At 44.0% G+C, this 23509-nt stretch overlaps 1 protein-coding gene across 1 annotated transcript in view; it reads right to left on the bottom strand.

The window, feature by feature from the left end:
• Positions 1-23509, bottom strand: part of wdfy4 (WDFY family member 4) — a 241555-nt gene that overhangs the window by 194532 nt on the left and 23514 nt on the right. The window contains exons 7-13 of the mRNA XM_078530732.1: positions 22513-22673; positions 18673-19125; positions 17712-17813; positions 14979-15169; positions 7792-8405; positions 5336-5426; positions 1843-2057 (exon numbers count right to left, since the gene is read on the bottom strand). Coding sequence (XP_078386858.1) covers positions 1843-2057; positions 5336-5426; positions 7792-8405; positions 14979-15169; positions 17712-17813; positions 18673-19125; positions 22513-22673 — 1827 coding nt within the window. The remainder of the gene's footprint in view (positions 1-1842; positions 2058-5335; positions 5427-7791; positions 8406-14978; positions 15170-17711; positions 17814-18672; positions 19126-22512; positions 22674-23509) is intronic.

The following is a 23509-nucleotide window of genomic DNA, read 5'->3' as shown; positions in this document are numbered from 1 at the left end:
GCATCCAAGGGTGCTGAGGAAAGTGAGAGTGGAAATTGCAAAGGCACTAGTGATAATCTCCCAGTCTTCCTTAGACACAGGGGAGGTGCCAGAGGACTGGAAAACTGTGAATGTTACATCCTTGTTCAAAAAGGGGTGAAAGGATAAAGCCGACAACTACGGACCAGTCAGTTTGACCTCAATGGTGGGGAAACCTCTGGAAACTATCGTACAGGATGAAATCAATAATCACTTAGACAAGTGCAGGATAATTAAGGAAAGCCAGCATGGATTCATCAAGGGAAAATCATGTTTAGCTAACTTGCTGGAGTTTTCTGAGGAGGTAACAGGGAAGGTTGATAAAGGAAACACTATTGATGTGGTGTATATGAAGTTTTAAAAGGCATTTGATACAGTGTCACACAACAGACTTCTGGGCAAAATTCTAGGTCATGGAATAAAAGGGAAAGCAGGTACTTGGATAAGAAATTGGCTGAGTGACAGAAAACAGAGAGTAATGATAAATAGTTGCTTATCAGATTGGAGGAAGGTTTGTAGTGGAGTTCCTCAGGGGTCAGTGTTGGGACCCTTGCTCTTCCTGATATGTATTAATGACCTAGACAGTGGTGTGCAGGGCATAATTTCAAAATTTGCATATGATACAAAGATTGAAAATGTTGTCAACTGTGATGGGGATAGCCTTGAACTTCAAAAGGACATAGACATGTTGGTGGATTGGGCAGACAAGTGGCAGATGAAGTTCAATGCGGAGAAGTGTGAGGTAATTCATTTTGGTAGGAAATATATGATGACACAGTACAAAATAAAGGGAGAGCCTCTAAAGGAGGTGCAGGAACAGAGGGACCTTGGTGGACACGTACATAGGTCACTGAAGGTGGCAGGGTATGTTGAGAGAGCAGTTAATAAAGCATATAGTATTCTTAGGCTTTATTAATAGAGACATTGAGTACAAGAGTAAGGAGATCATGTTGAACTTATGTAAGCCATTAGTTAGGCTTCATCTGGAGCACTGCCAGTTCTGGGCGCCATGCCTGAGGAAGGATGTGAAGGCATTGGAGAGAGTACAGAGGAGATTCACAAGAATGATTCCCGGGATGAAGAACTGTAGCTATGAGGATAGATTGGAGAGGCTGGGACTGTTTTCCTTGGAGAAAAGAAGGCTGAGAGGAGGCTGGATAGAGGCAAACAAGATTCTGAGGAGTTTGGACAGGGTAAAAAGTGAGAAATTGTTCCCACTCAAGAGAGCATCAAGAGCTAGAGGGCACAAGTTCAAAATAATTGGCAAAAGGAGTAGAAGTGATGTGAGGAAAAGCTTTTACATCCAGAGGGTGGTTGAATGCTGGAATGAACTTCATGGGAGGGTGGTGGAGGCAGGTTCAATCAAGGTATTCAAAAGGGAATTGAATTGCTACCTGAAAAGAGAGAATGTGCAAGGTTACGGGGATAAGACAGGGGAGTGGGACTAGGTGGAATGGTCTTTCAGAGAGTCAGTGCAGACTCAATGGGCCAGATGGTCTCTTTCTGCACTGTAAAAATGCTGTGATAATTTCAACAACATGCATTTGTTTAGGCCCTTTAACATAGTAAAGCATCCCAAGGTGCTTAACAGGAGTGTTATTGAATAAAATTTGACACCAAGCCGCACAGAGATATTAGGATGGGTGACCAATAACTTGGTGAATGAGATAGGTTTTAGGGAGATTCCTAAGGAAAGGAAGGGAGTTAGAGAGGTGTAGGGGGAGGGAATTCCAGAGCTTAGGGCTTAGGCAACTGAAGGCATAATACAATATTGAAAAAGGCTTTGCTAGTTGTACCAGAGTGAGAGCGCACGCATAACCATACCTCAGAATTGGCGGATCAATCGCCTGGCAAGCCAGCTTCTCGAAAATCCTGATGAGGGGCAAGTGTAGCGGGTCGCCACTATCAGCCAGTGCCTCCTTGCAGCGACTCACTAGGATGGTCAGAAGTCCCGATCCACTCATGGCCTGGCGGTTCCTTTCTGATCTGACTAGCGACAGAACGTAATCAGCCACTGCATATTGCAGCTCCAGGGATTGCTGTAGAGGGCAGAAGGTAAAGCTGTCATGGCTCATAAAGCAAAGTATAGGGAAGACTTGGGAGTACCAAATATCCCATTGTGCCTTACCCTATGTGAATGCGCTTTTTAAAAAAAAAAGTACATTTAAATTAATATTCAAATGAAACCTAAAATTAACACTACACAAAATATTAACTGCACAAATGCATGAGAAAGCTACTTTTAAAAATGTCAAATTAGAGCAGGTGTGTATTGCACAAGTATGTCAATAAACTTGTGGAGCAGCGTATAGATGCTCTGCGCATTCATGTTGATCTTACATCATATCCTATTGGTGCACTGTGAAGTCAGATCACTGACCTGACCCCTCTCTACTCCGATTTATACTGCCATTTTTGCATAGTGACCCACCCTGAATTATTTCACAACGATGTCACAGAATAGCATCTTCCTCACATTTCCTACCCCACTGCCCACTCTCTCAGCACAGCCTCAACCAATGGGAAGGGGCCAATTGTACGTTCCGTATGTCAAGTATTATTTTGGCCAGCTGTATTTACGTGCATGAAAGATATGATGGCCCAGACCAGTGGCTTATGCTCAATGATCTGCACTTGCCGCAAGTGGCCACTGTTTGGCACCACCCAGCATGTGCCAAATATGTTAAAAACGTTGATGCAATCATCAGTCGCAATCTGTCCCACTTCACAGAGGAACAGTGCATCTGAGGAAACAAATAAAAGAAAATACATTAAAATATTTCAGTTGTGTACATGGAGCTAACAGTAAGTTCACTGACCCAACTGACCGAGGGAGGACTGGTCAGTAAATTGGCATTACAGTGTTGTAGCCCTTCTCTGATTGGCACTCGCTTTGATTTAGCTCCATACTGGCTTGGATGAATGGACCTTAAGTTATACAAAATGGTCACGCAGCAGGGGCTACTGATTCACAGAAAGTAAACCAGACAAATTGTGTGTAAACTATATCGCCGTTCCTTCACTGTGGCTGGGCCAAAATCCTGGGACTCCCTTTCCAACAGCGCTGTTGGGTTTACCTACACCACACAGACTGCAGGGGCTCAAGAAGGAGGTGGCTCACCACCACCTTCTCAAGGGCAATTAAGGATGGGTATTAAACCCTGGCCTAGCCAGCGATGCCCACAGCCTGTGAAAGAATAACAAAAAAATCACATCAAACCTGATCCCAGTCAGCAACTCACTAACCCATGTCACTGGTCCGCCACTTGTATATCCACTACAGGACTCAGAGGTTGCAAATACGTTGAGATGTGGGATATTGTGGTGAATTCCCACCAGCTGTCTTGCACCCTCTTCCTCAACCCCAGCTCACCCCACCAGGAAATAAATATCAGCAAGGGGCCAGGAAGAGTAGCACTTAACATTATTTCATGGTGGTTCAGCCCACTTAAAACCAGTTGAATGATGGAAAAGGGGGATTTATACCACATCAGAATCAAACTGATATTTGTCATGTTTAGCACCGATAAACCACCATTTAAAAATCTGTTTGGTGTGAAGCACCTCTTTAATTGTGGCATTGTAAGACACTCTCCTGGAGTGCTTCTTTAAATATAGCTCAACAAAGGTGGATTTTAGGATTCTTTGATGGATTTACATACTAAATAAACAGTTCATTATATAAAACCACAGTTGCCTTTTTGGTTTAGTGATTCTTATTCAAAGCAGGGTGACATGGGCCACTTGCGCGGCTTTTCCCATGAACAGCTACAAAGACATGAAACAAATTCTGTCAATGGGTTCAAAGACACAGGGCTGAATTTTCCAGTCCCCCTATGCCAGATTTAATGGCGGGTGGGGGGAGGACAATGAGGCAGGAGCTCAAAAAATTTGCTTCATGTCGGAGTGAAAAGAAGGTGGGGTCTTTCACTCCCGCTCATCGTGGTGAATCGCAATTCCCACCGGAGGTTGACGTGAAGCCAATTTGCATCCCGCTAATGGGATGTAGGCGAAGGCCTGACTGAAATCAGCCCCCCACCCCCCACCCAGCAAAACCCAATCGTCCGCACCACCAGCGGGAAATCACATCGTTCCAGAACATGTCTGGACCAACGTGTCACGTACATGTCAGCACTTACCTGAAGTAAGAGCTGCCTCTGGAATTTGGGACAGAGGCCTTCAGTGATCATAGACCCTGGAAGGTGCAGCAGTGGGTGGAGGGAGCATCAATCAGGTGGGTGTTCTGGTTTCAGTGTCTTCGAGGAGGTCCATCTTCCAGCTTCAGAGTGTTCCTGGAGGTCCACCTTCTTTCTCCGACGGTGGATCAGTTAAGTCTGGACTCCTTTTAAAAATGGCGCCTGGATATGATGGTGGAGTGTGGACCACCCAGCCCGCCCCGCCACGGGAAGCGTTTCAAAACCCACCAGTAAGCGTCGCATATTTAATGAGGCCAGGGTTGTGCGATACTGCGCGAATTCCCAGCTGCCTCTGTGGCGGGAAACACTCCCTGGCCCAACCCCTGCCGTGGGGCTTAGACCCAGGAGGGAAAATTCCACCCACAGTATTAAATAATGCCTGGGTACCAAATCAAACTGTTACACCTAAAAATTGAGAAGTTAGGTCTCTAATTTATAAAATAATGTAATGATCTAGGTGGATGATAGCAGGCCATGGCATAGCAACAGGAGTAGGCCCTTCAGCCCCTCCAACAGATTCTATCAGATTGTTGTTGATTTGCACTTCACCTCCAATCACTCACCTTTATTCCTATACCCTGACTGAATACAAATCTGTCCACGTCATTATTGAAATCTTCAACTGATCCCGCAACCACACTCTTTTGGAAGAGAGGTTCCAAATTTCGGCTACTCTTTATGTGAAAAAGTGTTTCCTGTTTTGACTCCTGAATAGCCTAGCAAGAATACCGAGTTTGCGCATTATTCTGGATTCCCTCTTTTTCTGTATCCATCCTATCGAATCCCTTTTTGAGTTTCCACACATCAGTTCGATCAGCCTTTATCCTTTTTTACTCAAGGTGATAAAAAATCAGGGTTATGTAATCTGGCCTCATTATTTAACCTTTAAAGCCCTGGCATCATTTTGGTGAATATGTCCTGTACCCTGCCAAAGTCAATGTATCCTGAGGTGTGTTCCCTTTTTGTAAATAGGGCTGTTACAGCACAGAAACTCAGCATAACTATCTCTCAAGCGTTATGAATGAACGCAAACAGTAGATCGTCCTGAACAGTCATACAAGGTAAACATATTTCACTCTCAATTACGATCATACACATAACAATGAAAGCTTGATGGGTACCTGAGGGGTTTCTTCACAGTTTATATTTGGTAGTAGGTCTATCATGACACAAATAGCACCTGGATGGACAAGCACAGGATCTGGAGCAAACCTTCATAAAGACAAACACAAACGTGTGATTCCATGTCATTAGTTGTGTATTGTAAATAACACGAGATAATGGATTTCAGTGGGACGGAAGACCAGAGAATCAGATGCAGAGTCCACCAGAAAATCAAGAGTGACAACTTCCGCCATCTGAGTCTCTGATCTGTGCTCCCGCTAACTGAGCCTCCGTGCCAGCCTCACAAAATTTATCCTTCTAAATATAACGACATTCTTTGCAGAACTGTAATTTTGGTTGACCATTCAACATTGGATTGCAGGCGACTGGAGGCACACACAACTAACCCATCACACTCGCACCTTTCAACACAGCTTTAACCGTCAATGTTCTCACCTTCCAAAGGAAACTCAGGGCATCGATCTACAATTGGAATCTTTACTATTCTTTCCCGGCTAACTGTATCTCCCAGGTGGCACTCTCAAATTCCCAACAGACATTTGCTTCTCTGACAAAAAACCCCAGCAAAAAAAAAAATCTTTAAAGTCAAAGGGAAGTATTCAGTCGTACTTAAACTGATACCTAATTTTTTAATTCATTCAGGGGATGTGGGCATCGCTGGCTAGGCCAACCTTTATTGCCCATCCCTAATTGCCCTTGTTCAGAGGACATTTAAGAGTCAACCACATTGCTGTGGGTCTGGAGTCACATGTAGACCAGGTAAGGACAACAGATTTCCTTCTCTAAAGGGCATTAGTGAACCAGATGGGTTTTTACAACAATGGTTTCATGGTCATCATTAGACTTTTCATCCCAGATTTTATTGAATTCAAATTCCACCATCTGCCATGACAGGATTCAAACCTGGGTCCCCAGAGCATTACCCTGGGTCTCTGGATTATTAGTCCAGTGACAATACCACTACACCACCGCCTCCCCGTATCAAATAGGGAAACACTTGCATTCATGTACTGCCTTTCACCATGGCCTCAGAATTTCCCACAGCACTTTATTGACAATGAAGTAATTTTGAAGTTTGGTCACTGTTGTAATGTAGGAACCAATGTTGCCAATTTGCTCACAGCTAAGGCCCCATAAACAACAAGGTAATAATGTCCAGAAAACCTGTTTTCGTGCTGTTGGTTGAGGGGTTAGCAGTGGGCCAGGACACTGGCAAAGGTGAAGCAGGTTATGGGTCAGAAATTAAAGCTGGAGAGACCTGGAAGATCAGGTCTTTTCTAGTATTTGGATGCCTCCTAAACAGTGCTGGCACTTCCACATCAGTGTGAAAGCAGCCGTATAACTGCACGCCCTCTCTTTTGAACACTGCGAATGCATTGATTGTACAAACTTTTCAAACCTGTTCAATTGACTGGCAACCAGCCCAGGTACAGCCAACCTGAGCGTCATATTTTACAAATGAACATTTCAGCTTTGGTGCCATCAAGCCTTTTGCAATCATTCAGACGTCCGGATTTGTAACCCAATAAATGATCCCCTGACAAGAGTTTCACTCTTTGGGGGCATAACATGCAGCTTGAAACATCAGCCTTGCCGAATCCTTCATTTAGGAGACAGATAGTTTCTGACAACGGTCAGAAATATCCAGTTTGAGAGTCAAAGTCAGGTGATTGTGGTCTTCCAAATTTCATCCAAACTGCTGATTTCAAATTGAATCAGTGTTTCAGCCCAGCTTGCCTCTCATCACTAAGAATAAATCCTCAGAGATGAGTCTTGACAATTTCTTACAAGGATGTACTGGAGTCTTATTAAATTAAGAAATGGAGTCAGTGCTTTCTGTAGCCTTAATACAGATATATTCCCCAGCAAGGGAGACTTTATGAAGTGGTATTATTTCATTTTATGAAGCTCAGAATTTATTACAAAAGAACAGGGGTGTGATTGAAAAGTGCTGCAGCATCAATCTCAAATGAGATCACTCCGGTCTGGCCTAATTAGAATTGCCTTTTGAAAAATCAGACTCATAAACCACCAAATGGAAAGAAGTTTCTCACACAGAATGGTTATTAATGTCCCGAGCGCTAGCTGGTTCCGGATATCCCCTTCACCATTCCGTGTAAAAAGAAGGAACTTCCAGGAAAGAGGGAGAACGAATGAAGAAGTTACTGATCAAGGATTAAAGCAGAATCATCCACCAGATCCACATATCACATAACTTGCAGTTTGGTAATCCCGTTAATTAGAATACCTGGACTTAAACTGTGCAGCATTGCCGGAAGGAATTAAATTAATGTGCAGAGAGATTTACTGTAGACCGAAATGTTCTACTCTGAATACTGTAGCTTTGATAACTGTTGCTCTTGTTAATGATTTTTAAGAGGTTTTAGCAATGTTCAGGCCCCTACCTGTCTCCAGGGGCCTAAACATGGCTTACCGGTCTTCAGTAGCCTACCTGTCTTCAGGCTCAGCATTAAGTAGCTGCTCTGAAGGTTCATCAGTGCTGGTGGAGGCATCGTGAGGACTCCCAGTCACCTCTGGCACATCACTTTCGTTCCGCAATTCACTGTGATGTGGAGGAGGGTCTTTCCTGGTCTGCTGAGTAGAGCGGGGAGAAGACAACGTGTCTTTGGCCATCTGGTCCATAAAATCAAAGAGTTTAACACATTTCCTCAAAGATGGCAGAATGTCCTCCTTGGAATTGTGAACCAAAGTCAGAAACTCCTCAAACTTTCTGCTGGTGGCGATATCCAATGAATATTTTAATCTTCCTCCTCTGCAGCTGAAGCAGCCCAGAAGCCTGAAGTCTTCCGTCATTTTGTCAAACTGTCCCTGAGTTCTGAAGAAGTAACTGTTGACAGGGTCAGAGTGCATGGCAATGGTAAGAGTGCAGAGTGTTGACTGGATGAGGTCCCATATTTCATTCTGATCCACAGCGGCCCAATTACCTGAAGGTGGGTCGCATAACGCTCCTTCCATGTCAGCCAACACTGACTGCAAAGCATTGAATCCTCCGGCAGTCATGAATGCAGTGCGAGCTTTTGGCATTCCCAGTACGTTTAAAAGGGACTGCAGTGTAAAGAGAGATACACAGGTTAGAGTACTTAACTGCACATTGCATTATATAGCAGCAATTGTAATGCTTAACTCCATCAGAGAAGAGCAATGAAGCTAAAACATCATCACTGGTAAACAATGCAGAGTGAAAAAAATAATAATCTCATTCAGGAGTACCCAAGACCTTTGAGGATCGATGAGGTGCCGACAATGTGGCCTCTTGTATCAGATATGAAGTTTAAATTGATCAGAGAATCTTACAATAGAGGAGGAGGCCATTTGGGCCTTCAAGCCTGTGTTGGCTGATTGAAGGAGCTACTATCCAAATTGCCTCATTCCCCTCCTCGGACCCCATCTTCCTCTGTAAATCCCTTTTGAAGGTCACTCTTCCATCTGCTTCCACCACCCTTTCAGGCAGCGCATTCCAGATCATAACCACTCATGTGTAAAAGTATTTTTTCTAACTTGTTGTCTGGTTCTTTAGCTAATTATCTTAAATCAGTGCCCTCTGGTTACTGATCCCCTCAAAGCAGAAACACTTTTTTCCTCATTCACTGTAACCAAATCCCTGATCATTTTGAACATCTCTATTAAATCTCCCCATGGCCTTAGAAACTATCCCAGCTCCCTAATCTCTCTAATGAATGTTCCTGTCAATCGGCATACACCTCAATCTAAGGATTCGAATAGATCTTAGTATTTGATTTATCCACCAGTAAAGAGGGCTAGGGAAAGTCCAATTCAAACTTCCAGGTACAGGAAATTTCAACAGGACAAACCAGTGCATAATTGATCCAACTGCAAATAGAACTGAGTTAAGAAAGGACAGAGAAGAAAGAGAGAGAACAAAGAATCACTTGCATTTATATAGCACCTTTCAAGCTGCTGTCCAGCCAGTGAGGTACTTTTGAAGTGTAGTCATTGCTGCAATGAAGGAAATGCAGCAGCGAACTTGCGCACAGCAAGCACCCACAAACGGTAATATGATAACGGCCAGATAATTTATTGTAGTGTTTTTTGGTTGAAGGGTAACTAATTGGCCGGGGCACCGGTGAAAACTTCACCGTTCTTTTTTGAGCTGGTGCTTTGGGATATTCTACACCCATTGGAGAGGGAAGTTGGGGCTTTTGTTTAGGGTCCCATTGTTACGAAGGCACGCTATATGCAATATTAGTTTGTAATTTCATCAGCTGTTACATACAGCCTTTTTATGAAAAAGGTACTTTTGCTAAACAAAGGACGCTGACTTGAAGCAGCTGCTAATTTGTACCTGTGGAGCTACATTCCATTCCAGGGAGGTACAAAGTCTGTGGAGGCACCAACAGAGTCAATGTCACCTCTGGAGGAGTGAACAGCTCCTTCCCATCTCACCAAGATGGAGGATGGATCCTTCAGGAGTTTAAAATCTGGGACATGAAAAATGTTAATCACCTCGGCTATAGAACAAAGGCTAAAGAAATGCTAGGTGAGGCATGCACTAGTCCTCCATATTCTTTCGAACATACAACCAACATGGAGAGAGGTCATGCAATAGAACCTTTTGTGCGAGTGCTGGAATTGGGATCTAAGCAGAGAGTACACAGGTGACCACAGGGAAGAGAGGTCTCCCTCTCCCTCTCTACAACATTTAATCTAAGCCTGCACCCTGATTGGCTGAGATAATTGCCTACATCCATCCAGCAAACAGAGACTCGACTAAGAAAACCATTGGATTTCCTACAACAATGATTCCAGGAGAATAGGGAATCTACCAACCACAACTGAGAAGCAACTGCTTCAGCGAAGAGCCAGAGTCTAGACATAATCAGTGAATCTTTTTATCTGCATCTTACTTGGCCAAGTTTAACATCTGATACTCTATAAAGTTGTATGCTTTTTTGCATTCTGGAGGATGTAATGTGTACTTGTGTGTTCGTGGGAAGAAGGATGTATTTATACATCTTTTACATTTTTAATGTTTTTACATGGGTGGGTTTTAGTGCAATAAAACTAACCCCTGATGTGTTTAACTCAAGAATGCCTGCCTGGCTTAATTTTTACAAACTGCACACAGCCAAGTGAATTGGCAGCACAGCATTCTTTTTCCATTCAAAACTTCTGCTATAACCAAACAGGGAGTGGAAAAAGAGGAAACCTGGTCCATCCCTCCCCACCTGATCCTAACACCATCAATGCTGTGTTGGAGTGTGAACCTAGATTTTGCTCTCAAATCATCAAAACAGGGTTTGAACCTACAAACGTGTGACTCAAGATCTCTGGCGCTGCAGTGCCATATGGGTGACACAGCTCTAGGGCAAGGTTAACATTTTAAAACAAGCAATGTACCAGCACAGCAAATGGTTCAGGGCTACAAAGAAACCCACATCAAATGGCTGGTTCATTTGCTATTATAAGAAACATCTTTCACAGAACACCCCTTGTACACGTGGGAGAACTGGGACATGCGGTATGAGAGAAAACTGAATCAGTTGATTGAGGGGTTGAAACACCCTTTCACTGATCACAGAGCAACATCCACTGCAAATAAAATCCACTTTAATGTTGGCCTTTTAATTTAGATTCTGGGAACTTTTAAAGCTGTTGTATCTAATTTCAGACCACTTGCAGCGAACTCGTGAGTCACAGTTTATCTGAGGATACAAGTTCCCAGTCAACAAAAAACGGTTTCAAGAGTGCAAACGCTAAGAGTCAGACTATGGACGCTTGATACTGGAATCAAAGTTAAAAGAAGACCTCTGGAGATGGCATCAGAAAATGTAGCAGTAAACAACGTACAAAGTACATCAAATAATTACAAGAGCTACAGGTTAAGAAGAAAAGATAAATTTAATAACACCAAATAGAAATAAAGAAAATGGTTTTGACACCTTTCAGTAAAGGCCATAGATAACCTTATTGATACAGCCTTTAATATAGTTACACTTTAATCCTTGGTGACTTAATATTCCTCTAGCCTCAATATGTAAAATGCAAACTGAGTTACACATAAGCAAATTTACCTCCCATTCTGTAATTTGATACAGCACACAATTTTCACTGTGTCAACCTCGGAGTGTGGAGGTATAATGATATTTATTTTGGGTTAGTAGCTAAATATATATTAGCAAATCAATCTGAGTTTGTGTGTAACACAATAAGAATCCTGAGGGGAAGAGATAATAAATTCAGTGGCTTATTATATATTGTGACTGCTTCACAATTTGTCAAAATTAGATGCACTCAGTAGATTTAGGCTAATAAATCAGCTTAATCATATAAATACATATTTTATATGTATAGAATTATGTTGTTTATTTACTTGCACTGAAAAAACAAACTTTTCTGTAGGCTGCAAACAGCATCAATTTATGACAAGGTTTTCATTGCAATATTCTTTAAAATAAATTCATGTTTAGGTAAAGAAAGATTTGCATTTATATAGCATCCTTCATGATCTCAGGATCTGTCTATTTTCACCTCCGTAACTTCACTCAACCTTGCCCATCTTAGCTCATCTACTGCTGAAGCCCTCCCTCATGCCTTAGGTACCTCTAGACTTGACTATTCCAACGCACTCCCCCACAATCTACCTTCCATAAACTGGGGGTCATCCAAAGCTCTGCTGCCCGCGTCTTAACTCGCAACAAGTTCCATTCCTCTATCACCCCTGGGCTCGCTGAACTACTTTGGCTCCCAGTCAAGCAAAGTCTTGATTTCAAAATTCTCATCCTTGTTTTCAAATCCCTCCACGCCTTGCCCCTCCCTATTTCTGTAATCCCCTCTGGGACATCTACGCTCCTCTGATTCTGGCCTCTTGGGCACTTCCATTATCATTGCTTCACCATTGCTGGCCGTACCTTCAGTTGCCTAGACTCCAAGCTCTGAAATTCCCTCCCCACACCTCTCAGCCTCACTTTCCTCCTTTAAGACACTTCTTGAACCTAAACCTCCCTCTTTGTGCAAGCTTTTGGTCATCGGACCTAATATTTCCTTTTGTGACTCCGTGTCATATTCTGCTTTATAACGCTCCAGTGAAGCGTCTTGGGAAGTTACGTTACATTAGAGGCAATATATAAATATAAGTTGTTGTTGATGTCCCAAAACACTTTACAACCAATGAAGTGCTTTGGAAGTCTTTACTGTTGTGATCCTTGCCATGAGGGATTTGGTGATGGTAATGCCATTGAATGTTAAGAGGTGACGGTTAGGTTCTCTCCTGTTGGAGACTGACATTGCCTGGAACTTGTGTGGTGAGGAGAAGGTTACTTGCCACTTGTCAGCCCAAGCCTGGATATTGTCCAGGTCTTGCTGGATTTTGGACATGGACTGCTTCAGTATCTTTTTTTAGCATTCCTACCATATTTCCAAAAATCAGCATGCCAACAAAAACATGCTAAGCAAAAATCACTTTCCCATAAGAAAGAAGGTAATAAGGCTGGGTAATGTTCCTTGCTTGTAATTTTTACAGAAAAAAACCTGTTGGCTGCCTTGAATCCAAGGCTCCTATTAGCTCTTAATAACTTTATAACTCTTTCTATTAATCTCCTCCTCATCACTTCCCACTCACCACCTCTCAAGCTCCCCAGTTCCATCCCCAACCCTCCTGTTCGTCGACCCTCCTGCTGTGAGTGGGGACTTGGGAGAGGGGAGGCCAAAGGGAGGGAACAAGTGAGGGAGCAAGAGGGGCTGCGAATGGGGCGGGAATGGAGCAGGGTAGGTGGCAGGGAGTGGCGAGTGGGAGGGGTGGCAAGCGGGAGGGGCGGAAGGAGGCAGCGAACAAGAGGATTGGGGAGGAGATTGACAAATGGGAGGGTTGGTAAACAGGAGGGTCGGGGAGGGCCGGTGAACCTGGGGGTCAGGTGGAGGTAGCGAGCAGAAGGGTCAGGGAGGGAAGTGGCAAGCAGGAGGGTTGAGGAGGGCTGATGAGCCTGAGGGTTGGGGTAGGGGGGGGGGGGCGGGGGGGGTGTGGAGGTTGGTGAATGGAGGGGTGGCATGCAGGAGCATCAGAGCGAGGTTGAAATTGGGAGGGAAGCGATGATTGGGAGGGTCAGGGAGGGCCACTGAGCTGGAGGCAGCAAGCAGCAGGATCGGCGAGTGGGGAGGGGGTGAGCGGGAAGGCTGGGGACTGAGGACTGAGCATTATCAGTAACCACACTATTGCAAAAATAGAGGCAGTGCTGTTTAGGAAATTACCTAATTTACAAATCGTGCTAAAACAAAAATATTATTAGAACGCAATTTAAATGGGGGAATAACTGTAATCAACAGCTCTGCGCAATGCTAATAATATCTTGGGTCAATTTTAACATCATTCCAGGTGGGAGACACTCAGGATCAGGTGGAGTGTTCATTTTACACCCTGCCCAAGGTTGAGCTATTTTTAGCCAAACCCGCCAGTCAAGCTGATGGGAGCGGGTACATTGTTGTTTCACATGGGGCTTGACTTTAATCGTCATTTAAGCCAACAAGTAATATTGGGCAGGGTGCAGAATCAGCTTTCCGATTGATCCTGTGGGTTTCCCACATTGGAGACGGAGTTCAACCCAGGCAACAGGGGCACTGCCAGCGTTTGAGAGCCCGCGTCACCGCCTTTTGAGTAAAACCCATAAGAGCTGATCAGACAGTGGCCAGTGGCCAGTGGCCAGTGGCGAGCCTTCCCGGGGGTGGAAATCCGGCACCCGCCACCCACGTAACCCCCTCCACCCCCACCCCTGAGAGCCACTGACCAATCAGAGGCAGTGCCACCGGGTGCGATGGCAACCAGAGGCCCAACGAGGGAGGGAGGGAGTCTGGCCCACAGGTTAATGAGGGCGGGTTGTGGGTGGGGGGGGTTGGAGGGAAGAGGGCAGCCCTCAGTGGCCTTCCTTGATGCCAAGTCCCCTTGACCAGGCAATGATTGCCTGACAACGAGGATACACCCACCACCCTCCTGCCTCCGACCCCATGAGCCCTCAAGCAAACCCAACTGGGATTTGCCCTTTGGGCTTCCTGTGTGGCGGCTGTCCTGCCTGCTGCTGGTTGAATACCAGCGGAAACAGGATGTAGCCCTCATGCAGGCATTAATTGCTCGACTTAAGGGCCTCAACTGACATCAGGGCAGGAAGACCAATCACTTTCTGTCCCAAACTTGATCAGGGCTGAGTGGGAAGACAGCAGGGTTCCACCCGGCACCCTCCCACCTGATTAAATTACCCCCCTCCCCCCATCCCACCACCTCCAAACTCACCTCAGGGAAAGGCCTTAAATTCCATCCTAAGACTATGGATACATTTTCTCCTCTTGTGTGAGGATGCTAGATATACCGCAGCGATGGGACAAAACCCAAAGAATCCTACACTACATGCTTCACTTTCCTTTAACTGGATTATCTGTGGACTCACGTTAAAAAAATGAATAATTCTAAGCCTAAATACGTGAAGGGTTGACACTAAAATACAGCTTGCACTGTGACGTTAAATCGAATTGCAGCTTCCATTTATCACCGCGTCACTGGGGAAATTCACCGTGTTGTGAATCTCCCTGAAGCAGAGAGAAACAAATAAGCATTTTCTACTTCCGTCCGTCCTCACCCGAGCCAAGAAGGGGGTTAGACTAGCAAGGAGATACCTGCAGAAGGTCGAGTTTCAGGGTTAATTCTCCCTGAGTTGCTGAGCACAGCACTCCGATTACCACGCGCATGTACTCCTCTGCGTTCACAATGAACAACTGCTCCAAGATGGTCAGGGCGTGGCTTCGATAGAATTTGTCGTCGAGAAAAATCTTGACATAGGGAGTCATCCCGTATTCCCGAAGAATTACTAAATGGAAAGAGGAATGGTCGGTCAGTGTTGAAGGAGGTTGGTATGGAGATAATGGATGCATTGGTGATCACCTTCCAAAATTCTATAGACTCTGGAATGGTTCCTGAAGATTGGAAGGTAGCAAATGTCACTCCACTATTTAAGAAGGGAGGGAGAGAGAAAACAGGGAACTGCAGACCTGTTAGCCTTACATCAGTGCAGGGAAAATGCTAGAATCTGTTATAAAGGATGTATTAATGGACACTTTGGATAATAATGATCTGATTGGGCACAGTCAACATGGATTTGTGAATGGGAACTCATGTTTGACAAACTTGTTGGAGTTTTTTTTGAGGATGTTACTAACAGAATTGATAAAGGGGAGTCGGTGGACATAGTGCACTTGGATTTTCAGAAGGCTTCAGAAGGAGTTTGGTTAGCAAAATTAAAGCACATGGGATAGGAGGCAATATACAGGCACGGATTAAGGATTGGTTAACAGGCAAAAAACAGAGAGTAGGAATAAACGGGTTATTCTCGCACTGGCAGGCTGTGACTAGTGGGGTACCACAAGGATCAGTGCTTGGCCCCTAGCTGTTCACAATATATATCAACGATTTGGATGTGGGGACCAAATGTAATATTTCCAAGTTTGCGGGTGATACGAAGCTAGACAGGAATGTGTGTTGTGAGGAAGATGCAAAGCGACTTCAAGAGGATTTGGACAGACTTAGTGAGTAGGCAAGAACATGGCAGATGGAATATAATGTGGAAAAATGTGAGGTTATCCACTTTGGTAGAAGGAACAGATGTGCAGAGTATTTCCTAAATGGTAAGAGATTAGAAAGTGTAGATGTACAAAGGGACCTGGGTGTCCTTCTCCATAAGTCACTGAAAGCTAACATGCAGGTGCAGCAGGCAGTTAGGAAGGCTACTGGAATGTTAGCCTTTATCACAAGAAGTTTTGAGTACAGGAGTAGTGAAGCCTTGCTTCAGTTGTATAGAACCTTGGTTAAGTCACACCTGAAGTACTGTGTGCAGTTTTGGTTCCCTTACCTTAGGAAGGATATTATTGCCATAGAGGGAGTGCAACAAAGGTTCACCAGACTTGTTCCAGGGATGGTAGGACTGTCCTATGAAGAGAGATTGGGGAAACTGGGCCTGTATTCTCTAGGGTTTTGAAGAAGGAGACATGATCTCATTGAAACCTACAAAATACTTTGAGGGATAGACAGGGTAGATGCAGGTAAGATGTTGGGGAGTCTAGAACCAGGGGACACAATTTCAAAATAGGGGGGAAGCCACTTAGCACCAAGATGTGGAGGAATTTCTTCTCTCAGAAGGTAGTGAATCTGTGGAATTCTTTACCGCAGAGGGCTATAGAGGCTGGGTCGTTAAGTATATTCAAGGCTGAGATAGACAGATTTTTAATCAGTAAGGGAATCAAGGGTTATGGGGAAAAGGCAAGAAAGTGGAGTTGAGGATTATCAGACTGGCTACGATCTCATTGAATGGTGGAGCAGACTTTATGGGTCGAATGGCCTTCTTCTGTTCCTACGTCTTATGGTCTTACTCAGAAGGTTGTGCATCACTGGAATTCTCTATCCAAGAAGGTTGTGGAAGTGCAGTCATTGAGTGTGGTTAAAACAGAGATTCACAGATTTTTAAATACCAATGACATAAAGGGATATGGGGAAAGTGTGGGAAGAAGGCGTTGAAGTGGATGATCGGCCATGATCGTATTGAATGGCGAAGCAGTCTCAATGGGCTGAATGGCCTTTTCCTGCTCCTATATTCCCACGAATAGTCAAAAGACAATCAGGCATGTATGTGAAGAGGATTAATTTGCTGGGTAATGGGGGAAAAGATGGAATGTGGGGCTAAACTCGCATTTATAAAGCACCTTTAATGTAGTAAAGCACCTCAAGATGCTTCATAGAAGAGATTATCAAACAAAATTCAACATCAAGCCACATAAGGAGGTTGAGATAGGCAAGAGGTCAGAGAGAGAGGTTTTAAAGAGCGACTCAAAGGAGGAGAGAGAGGTAGAGAGACAGAGTGGTTTAGGGAGGTTATTCCAGAGCTGAGGGCCTAGGCAGCTAATGGTACAACCACCAAAGATGGAGCCATTAAAATTGGGAATGCTCAAATGGTCAGAATTGGAGAAGCGCAGAACCTGCTGTAGAACTGGAGGAGGTTATAGAGATAGGGAGGGACAAGACCATGGAGGAATTACAAAACAAGTATGAGACTTTTAAGTCTGAGGTGTTGGCCGAGCAGGAGTTAATGTAGGCTGTCCAGCACAGGGGCGATGGATTAACCAGACTTGAAGTAGTTTTCAATAAACTCAATGACCGAATGGCCTCCTTCATGTTGTAATGACCCGATAACTAACATAAGTGATGGCAGAACATGAAATGGAAGTGTTAAACCAAAATTGCAAAGCGGCCAGGGGAGCTCTGGCTATTAGAATCAGTAGAGAATGTTCTACAGAAAGCGTTGGCATTCCGCTAAGGACCACTGACATGAACGAAGGTCACATCAACTCTTTGGAGCTCACCAATGTTTTTCACAGAGCCTTGAAGCATGACTGCCACAACTTGTAACATCAAACACGAGGCTTCCCTCTGGTGCTGCTGCTCACTGGAAGATAAGCTGTTTCCTGCGGGAAAGAAATGATGGAATACAAACACAAATGCTTAAGAAAATTAAGAAACACAATACGATGCCAGTTAATCCCGTTAATAGGATGGCCAATTTGGGTGCATGCATTCCTGGTGTCATCATCTGACCTCCTGCCCAGCCCTCACACACCTACCATTGGTCACCCAACACTGCTTTCCCATTGGAAAAGCCAATTGAATTTCAGTCAAAACATTTTCCCCATTGTGGATATTTTGATAACATATAAGTGAAAGCATTCAAAAGAAAATTTAAGATAAAGGTTTTATTTTGATTGCACCCCTAATATTTTTCTCCCTTGTTGTGTCCAGAGATTAATCTTCAATTCTTGGACGATCCAGGAGTGACAATCCCACTCAATAATTGTGGTGATTTCCCTGACAGGGGTTGTAAGGGTAAGCTCAGCAAGACTGGAACCCTGTAACAGAACCTTGTTAGATGGGAGTGCATGACAGAGGTGGGGTTATAATAGTATAGTCCTCATTCTCCAGTACTTACTCACAACCAGTGAGGCCATATTCACCAAGTTGGCTCTGCAATGCTTGGATCAGCAAAACACTTGGGACCACAGTGGGTCAAAATAACCCAACCCTTTTAACACAACCCAATTAATAAATCAAAACAAATCAAGGGGAGAAATTAATGTTGAAAACTGAACTCAGGCTCCACCCTCTCCTAGTTTTATTTTTAAAATTAATAAGATGGAAAACCATATGGAAATGCACACTTCCTGCTGCTCAACATTACTTTACTGCAAGCAGTCCAGCGCACCCAGGCAAATCGATTATCTAACTGCCGTCTCTGAACACTGAGATCTGAAAGTCAGAGAAAGTTGTTACCTGCTTTCCTTAGCATTTTTGCAGATCGTTGAAGCTGTGTCAGGAGCATCTCGAGGAGCCTGGTTTCTCTGAACACGACAGTGAGCAATGGGTCATATTTGGCAATGTCCAGCACACACTCGAGCGCCAGCAGGGCACAGGATGGAGAAAGGTTCTCCCGGATAATGGCCTGTACCCTGGAAAAGACTTCGTGGGGTATGTAAGACAAGTCAATAACAACGTACCGCAGCATCTGAAAATACTGAATCTGCACAGACTGCGGCTTGAGGTATATCACCTCAGTGAACTGAAAGAGCGCCTGTTGTGTCCACTCCAACAGAAAGAAGTTGGCTTTGTCCCAGCCCCAGATCTTTTTGATGCTGCTCAGGATGACTGATGAGACGCAGGAACAATTAGCTTTTAAAAAGACTAATTGCAAGACTTTGAAAGCCTGGAGGTTTTTCACGGTTGTATCTTGACATTGAAACAAAAAAAACGTTAGTAATTCGCAGCAAAATGAGATACACAAAACCAATAGTTGTTTAGACAATTAATGTACTGCAGAAATGTAAGAAAATCTACAAGTAAAAAAAAAGTGCACAACCTACTCCAAAGTGCAATAGAAATACAGAACTATCTCAGCCTCCTCTATCAATGTATTCTATTCTCACCATAAAGCTGAGCACAAATAAATCACAGTAAGAACATTGCGTGTTTGCGGAAGTTAATGTCAAGCCCTCGTGTCGTGCCTTATTACTTCAGTCAACCATCCCGACGCACTCCGAATCCTTATTCCCGATGCAGGGGAGTCTGCGCTATTCCTGTGTCCACAGCAGAATTTTCTGATAATTATCATTGCAAGATGAAAAGCATGACGGAACTGACATATTTAGCATGGAAACAGGCCAACAACTAAAATGAGCACCTGGCAGCACATTTGATGGGTGAAGGACAAAGGGAGGGGATAGAAGAGGTTGGTAGACCACAAGTTGTCCAGAAGCTAGTAAAAATATGATGGTCCGTGCAATGTAAAGGCCAGAAGACTTTCCTTCTTGTTACTAAACCATAGCAAAATGCACATTTTCCAATGCAGACGCTAACTGGTCAGCATGGGCAGCTTCCCGAGATACTGCTCCAGCTATTCCTCGGTAAAGGTTTTGGATTTTGGCTGTTCCTGTAGTTGGGTTAGTCTTTACCTCTGAGCTACGCACTCCCAGAAAGTCCCAGGTTCAATCCCTGCTCTGGCCTGAGGCAGCAGATCTCACGGGCCAACAGTAGCAGTATTGTGATTGAGTGCTGCATCCCTACATTAGGGAAGAGTCAATTGACCAGGGTTCCAGCTCCTGACCACTCCCCAGGGGCCCCCAATGGAGTGGCACTTCTGTGGGCACAGGAAGAAGGCAGGATCAGACTCAACCATGACCTCCATAGTCAGATCATCTGCTGGCACTCAATGCCATAGATCACATATGATTAAAGGTTACTTGAGTGAGCTACCAGAGGGAAAGCAACACACATGGAACTGTACCCAATGAGGGATCTGATGCTTTAGCCGCTAAGGGGGTTAGCACCTTCAGCAGGGATGGGTAATGGAGAAAATTTGATCAGGAAATTCAGAAGATGAGAAAATGTCCCAAGGCTGTTGAAACTGTAGCTATGATACTAGGAAACAAAACGATCTCTATGAATCCTGCCAGTGAGAAGGACACAGTGCTCGATCAGAACAGAGATATGTAGATGCAGAAATGCATTGAAAGGCTTGTCAAATAGGCAAAGGAAGGAAAGTATAGCCATTGATGCAAGGTCAACATCAAGAATGTTTTTTGGTACGAACACAAATTGAGCAGTCAGGGAAGGAATTGGGGGCTGTTAAACATGCTCCCATGGCCAAACTAAGGATGAGCATAAGGTAGTATATTTACTTAATCACTAACTATGCCACACATTCACTGGTGGAGAAATGAGCAACATTGCCACCCTAAAAAATCAAATATCCAAGTAAAATCAGTGAGCTTCAAATTACTTGGCCGTTCCATACTGAATAAAAGATTTCAAGAAATGGCATTCATAAGTGCTGAAATGAGACAAGCGACATTAGCATGGTGGTAATCTCATTGAATTAATAATCCTGAGGCCCAGATCCTGGGAACATGGGTTAAAATCCCACTGAGGCAGCTAGAGGAATTTAAATTTGACTAATTAATAAACCTGGAATTGAAAGCTAGTAATGGTGACCATGAGACTATAAAAACTCATCTGGTTCACTAATGCCCTTTAGGGAAGGAAATCTACCATCCTTACCCGGTCTGACCTATACGTGATTCCAGGCCCAAAGGTGTCTCTTAACTGCCCTCTCAGTAAAATGGCAATTAGGGATGGGCCCATCCTATTAAGGGATTAAAAAGAGGCACTAAGGTCATTGTGAGGGGGTCACTTAACATTAGGAAGGTCACGGTAGATTCAAAACTGGACAAACAGGAGGAATGAAACAGTCCCGTGAGTACCACAGAAATTGGAAAGACAGAAGCTTACATGAGTGTAGAGGTACACTATGTCCAGGCCCAGAATTTTGATTGTACACTTAAGTAAGTGGAAGTGTGTGGACAACATTGGCAAGGCAGTAATAGTGTGGGATTGGTGTCACATATTTAGGTGGCAGGTTCTCATGAGCCAGTTTGACCTTTACAACAGCCCATTTTCCAACATCATCCCATAGTTTACCAGGCTTATGGAACTCAAAGTCACAAACTGGGGTAGGCCTTGAATTGACAACCTCTGGACTGCTAGGCTACCATACCCAATACATGTAGCTCTGTATGCCTGGATGACTCAGCCCTTGCAACTTTACCTGCAGATTCATGGGACAAGTTTGAACAAAAAAGCAGAAGTGTGACCCAAACGCAGAAGTTTAGGTGATTTCCAAAGCTGTTCAATGGGTTCCTTCCTGCCTGCCGCTCAGTCTTGGCCAATTTCGTAATTGGTAAATACAAAATGGTGGCAGGCTGGAGCGCGGTGCCCATAAATCATTGTGTGGAGGTAAATTATTTTAAACCTCCCTGTGCCCCATTGCCATTGGGCGGAGGGATTAACCTCGACTCCCTCACGTTCTTTCAATGTCATACATGGGGGCTAATGGGGCACTCCCCTCCCCCTCTCCCACCACCCCATCTCTCTTTTCAATAGGGGGTGAATCAGTTATTATAATTTGTACTTGAAAAAAGATACACTCCTACCATCAGTCATCCATTGCATAATTATGCAATGGTAGCTCTGAGTGACTACGTGTTTCTCCTTACAGAATGAAGTCCTTTATTAGCAAGCTGGAGTCTCCACAGAGCGTCAAGACTTATAGAGAGCACTCAACTGAACTTCCAGAGAGCACCAAGTTGATACAGTGCATGCAGAGTCACGGTGTTAAAAGTCAAATATCAGGATCATGAAAGTTTCAAGTAATTGGGGAGACTCTGGTGTACTGGTAATATCACTGGATTAATATTCCAGTTGCTCAGGCTAATGCTCTGGGGATATGGGTTCAAATCCCACCATGGCAGCTGGTGGAAATTCAATTAATGAATCTGAGTCTCACTAATCACTGATTGTTGTAAAAACCCATCTGGTTCACTAATGCCCCTTTAGGGAAGGAAATCTGCCATCCTTACCTGGTCTGGCCTATATGTGACTATAGACCCACAGTAATGTGGTTGGCCCTCAACAGGTCTCAGAAATGGTCTAGCAAGCCCCTCAGTTTAAGGGAAATTAGGGATAGCCAACAAATGCTGGCCTTGCCAGTGACACCCACATCCCATAAAAATAATTTTTAAAATCTCGCTATAGCTAGTGAGTTCAGACAGAGCTATTTACCTGATTTTGAAGGCTGTTGAAACTTAAAATTTGGGAATTGAGAGCCTGCAATACAAGGTGTGACCTTCAATTCTTTCTGACCATAGATTGTGAGGGAACTCAAAAAATCTACTAGCTCTTCCAAGGTTTTTGCTTCTTCTTTCTCCAGTTCTTTATCGTACCTAATGAGAGAGTAAGGTTCAACTAGGAATTGATTAACTCAAAATAAAACACAAATATTAACTGAGAAAGTAGTGTGTGTCAAAAAAAAAATACACTTGGACAAGGGATGTTGGGCGGTGGTGTGTGTCCCCTTTTAGGTCAAAGCCTTCAACTTAAATCCAGATCAGTATGATAGGAAGAAAGTGCGCACTCACAGTTAAAGTATCATGTGAAATGAGTTTGGCCAGTTTCAACCGGTTCCTGGAAGCCAAACTGGTCTTGTATAACCTAAAATAGACTCAGACCAGTCATTTGCAATTTTTACCGTTCTTTCCCTTTTGGGCAAGGTTTTTAGTTGTATGACATAGAGAATTGTCACTCTGGAACAAATGCACACAGGTAGGGTGGGTGGGGGTTGAGGGGGTTATGCTTCTTAGCAATTGGTTAAGGAGGAGACCCAGAAGTTAATCTTTGCTCAGTTTTACATTTATTCCCCAATTTAGACTATATCGTATAACTCCTAACCATGCAACGATCTATCGCCCCGTGTCAATAAACTCTTTTGAGTCTACCAAATAAACAAATTAACTAATACACAAATTAACAAGTTAACAGCCCTTAAAGAAGCACTGTAACAAAAATCAAAACTTGAAATGAAACTAGTTTAAATTAAAATAAATATTTTGGGGTGGGCGGGAAATGAGTCACTCCAGCCCATGCGGTGCCCATCGGTCACCGAAAGCCTCAAGTGTACCAGCAGACACCAGGCGCCCCCTCTCCAGGGGCAACCGGGCATGAACAATACAATCTGAATTGGTGAATAAATGTAAAACGGAGTGAAGATTATCTTCTTTAA

Source organism: Cetorhinus maximus, chromosome 27 (genome assembly GCF_964194155.1).
Source record: "Cetorhinus maximus chromosome 27, sCetMax3.hap1.1, whole genome shotgun sequence".
Taxonomy (NCBI): Eukaryota; Metazoa; Chordata; class Chondrichthyes; order Lamniformes; family Cetorhinidae; genus Cetorhinus; species Cetorhinus maximus.
The sequence above is the reverse complement of the archived record's forward strand: the minus strand, read 5'-3'. Positions and strand labels throughout refer to the sequence as shown.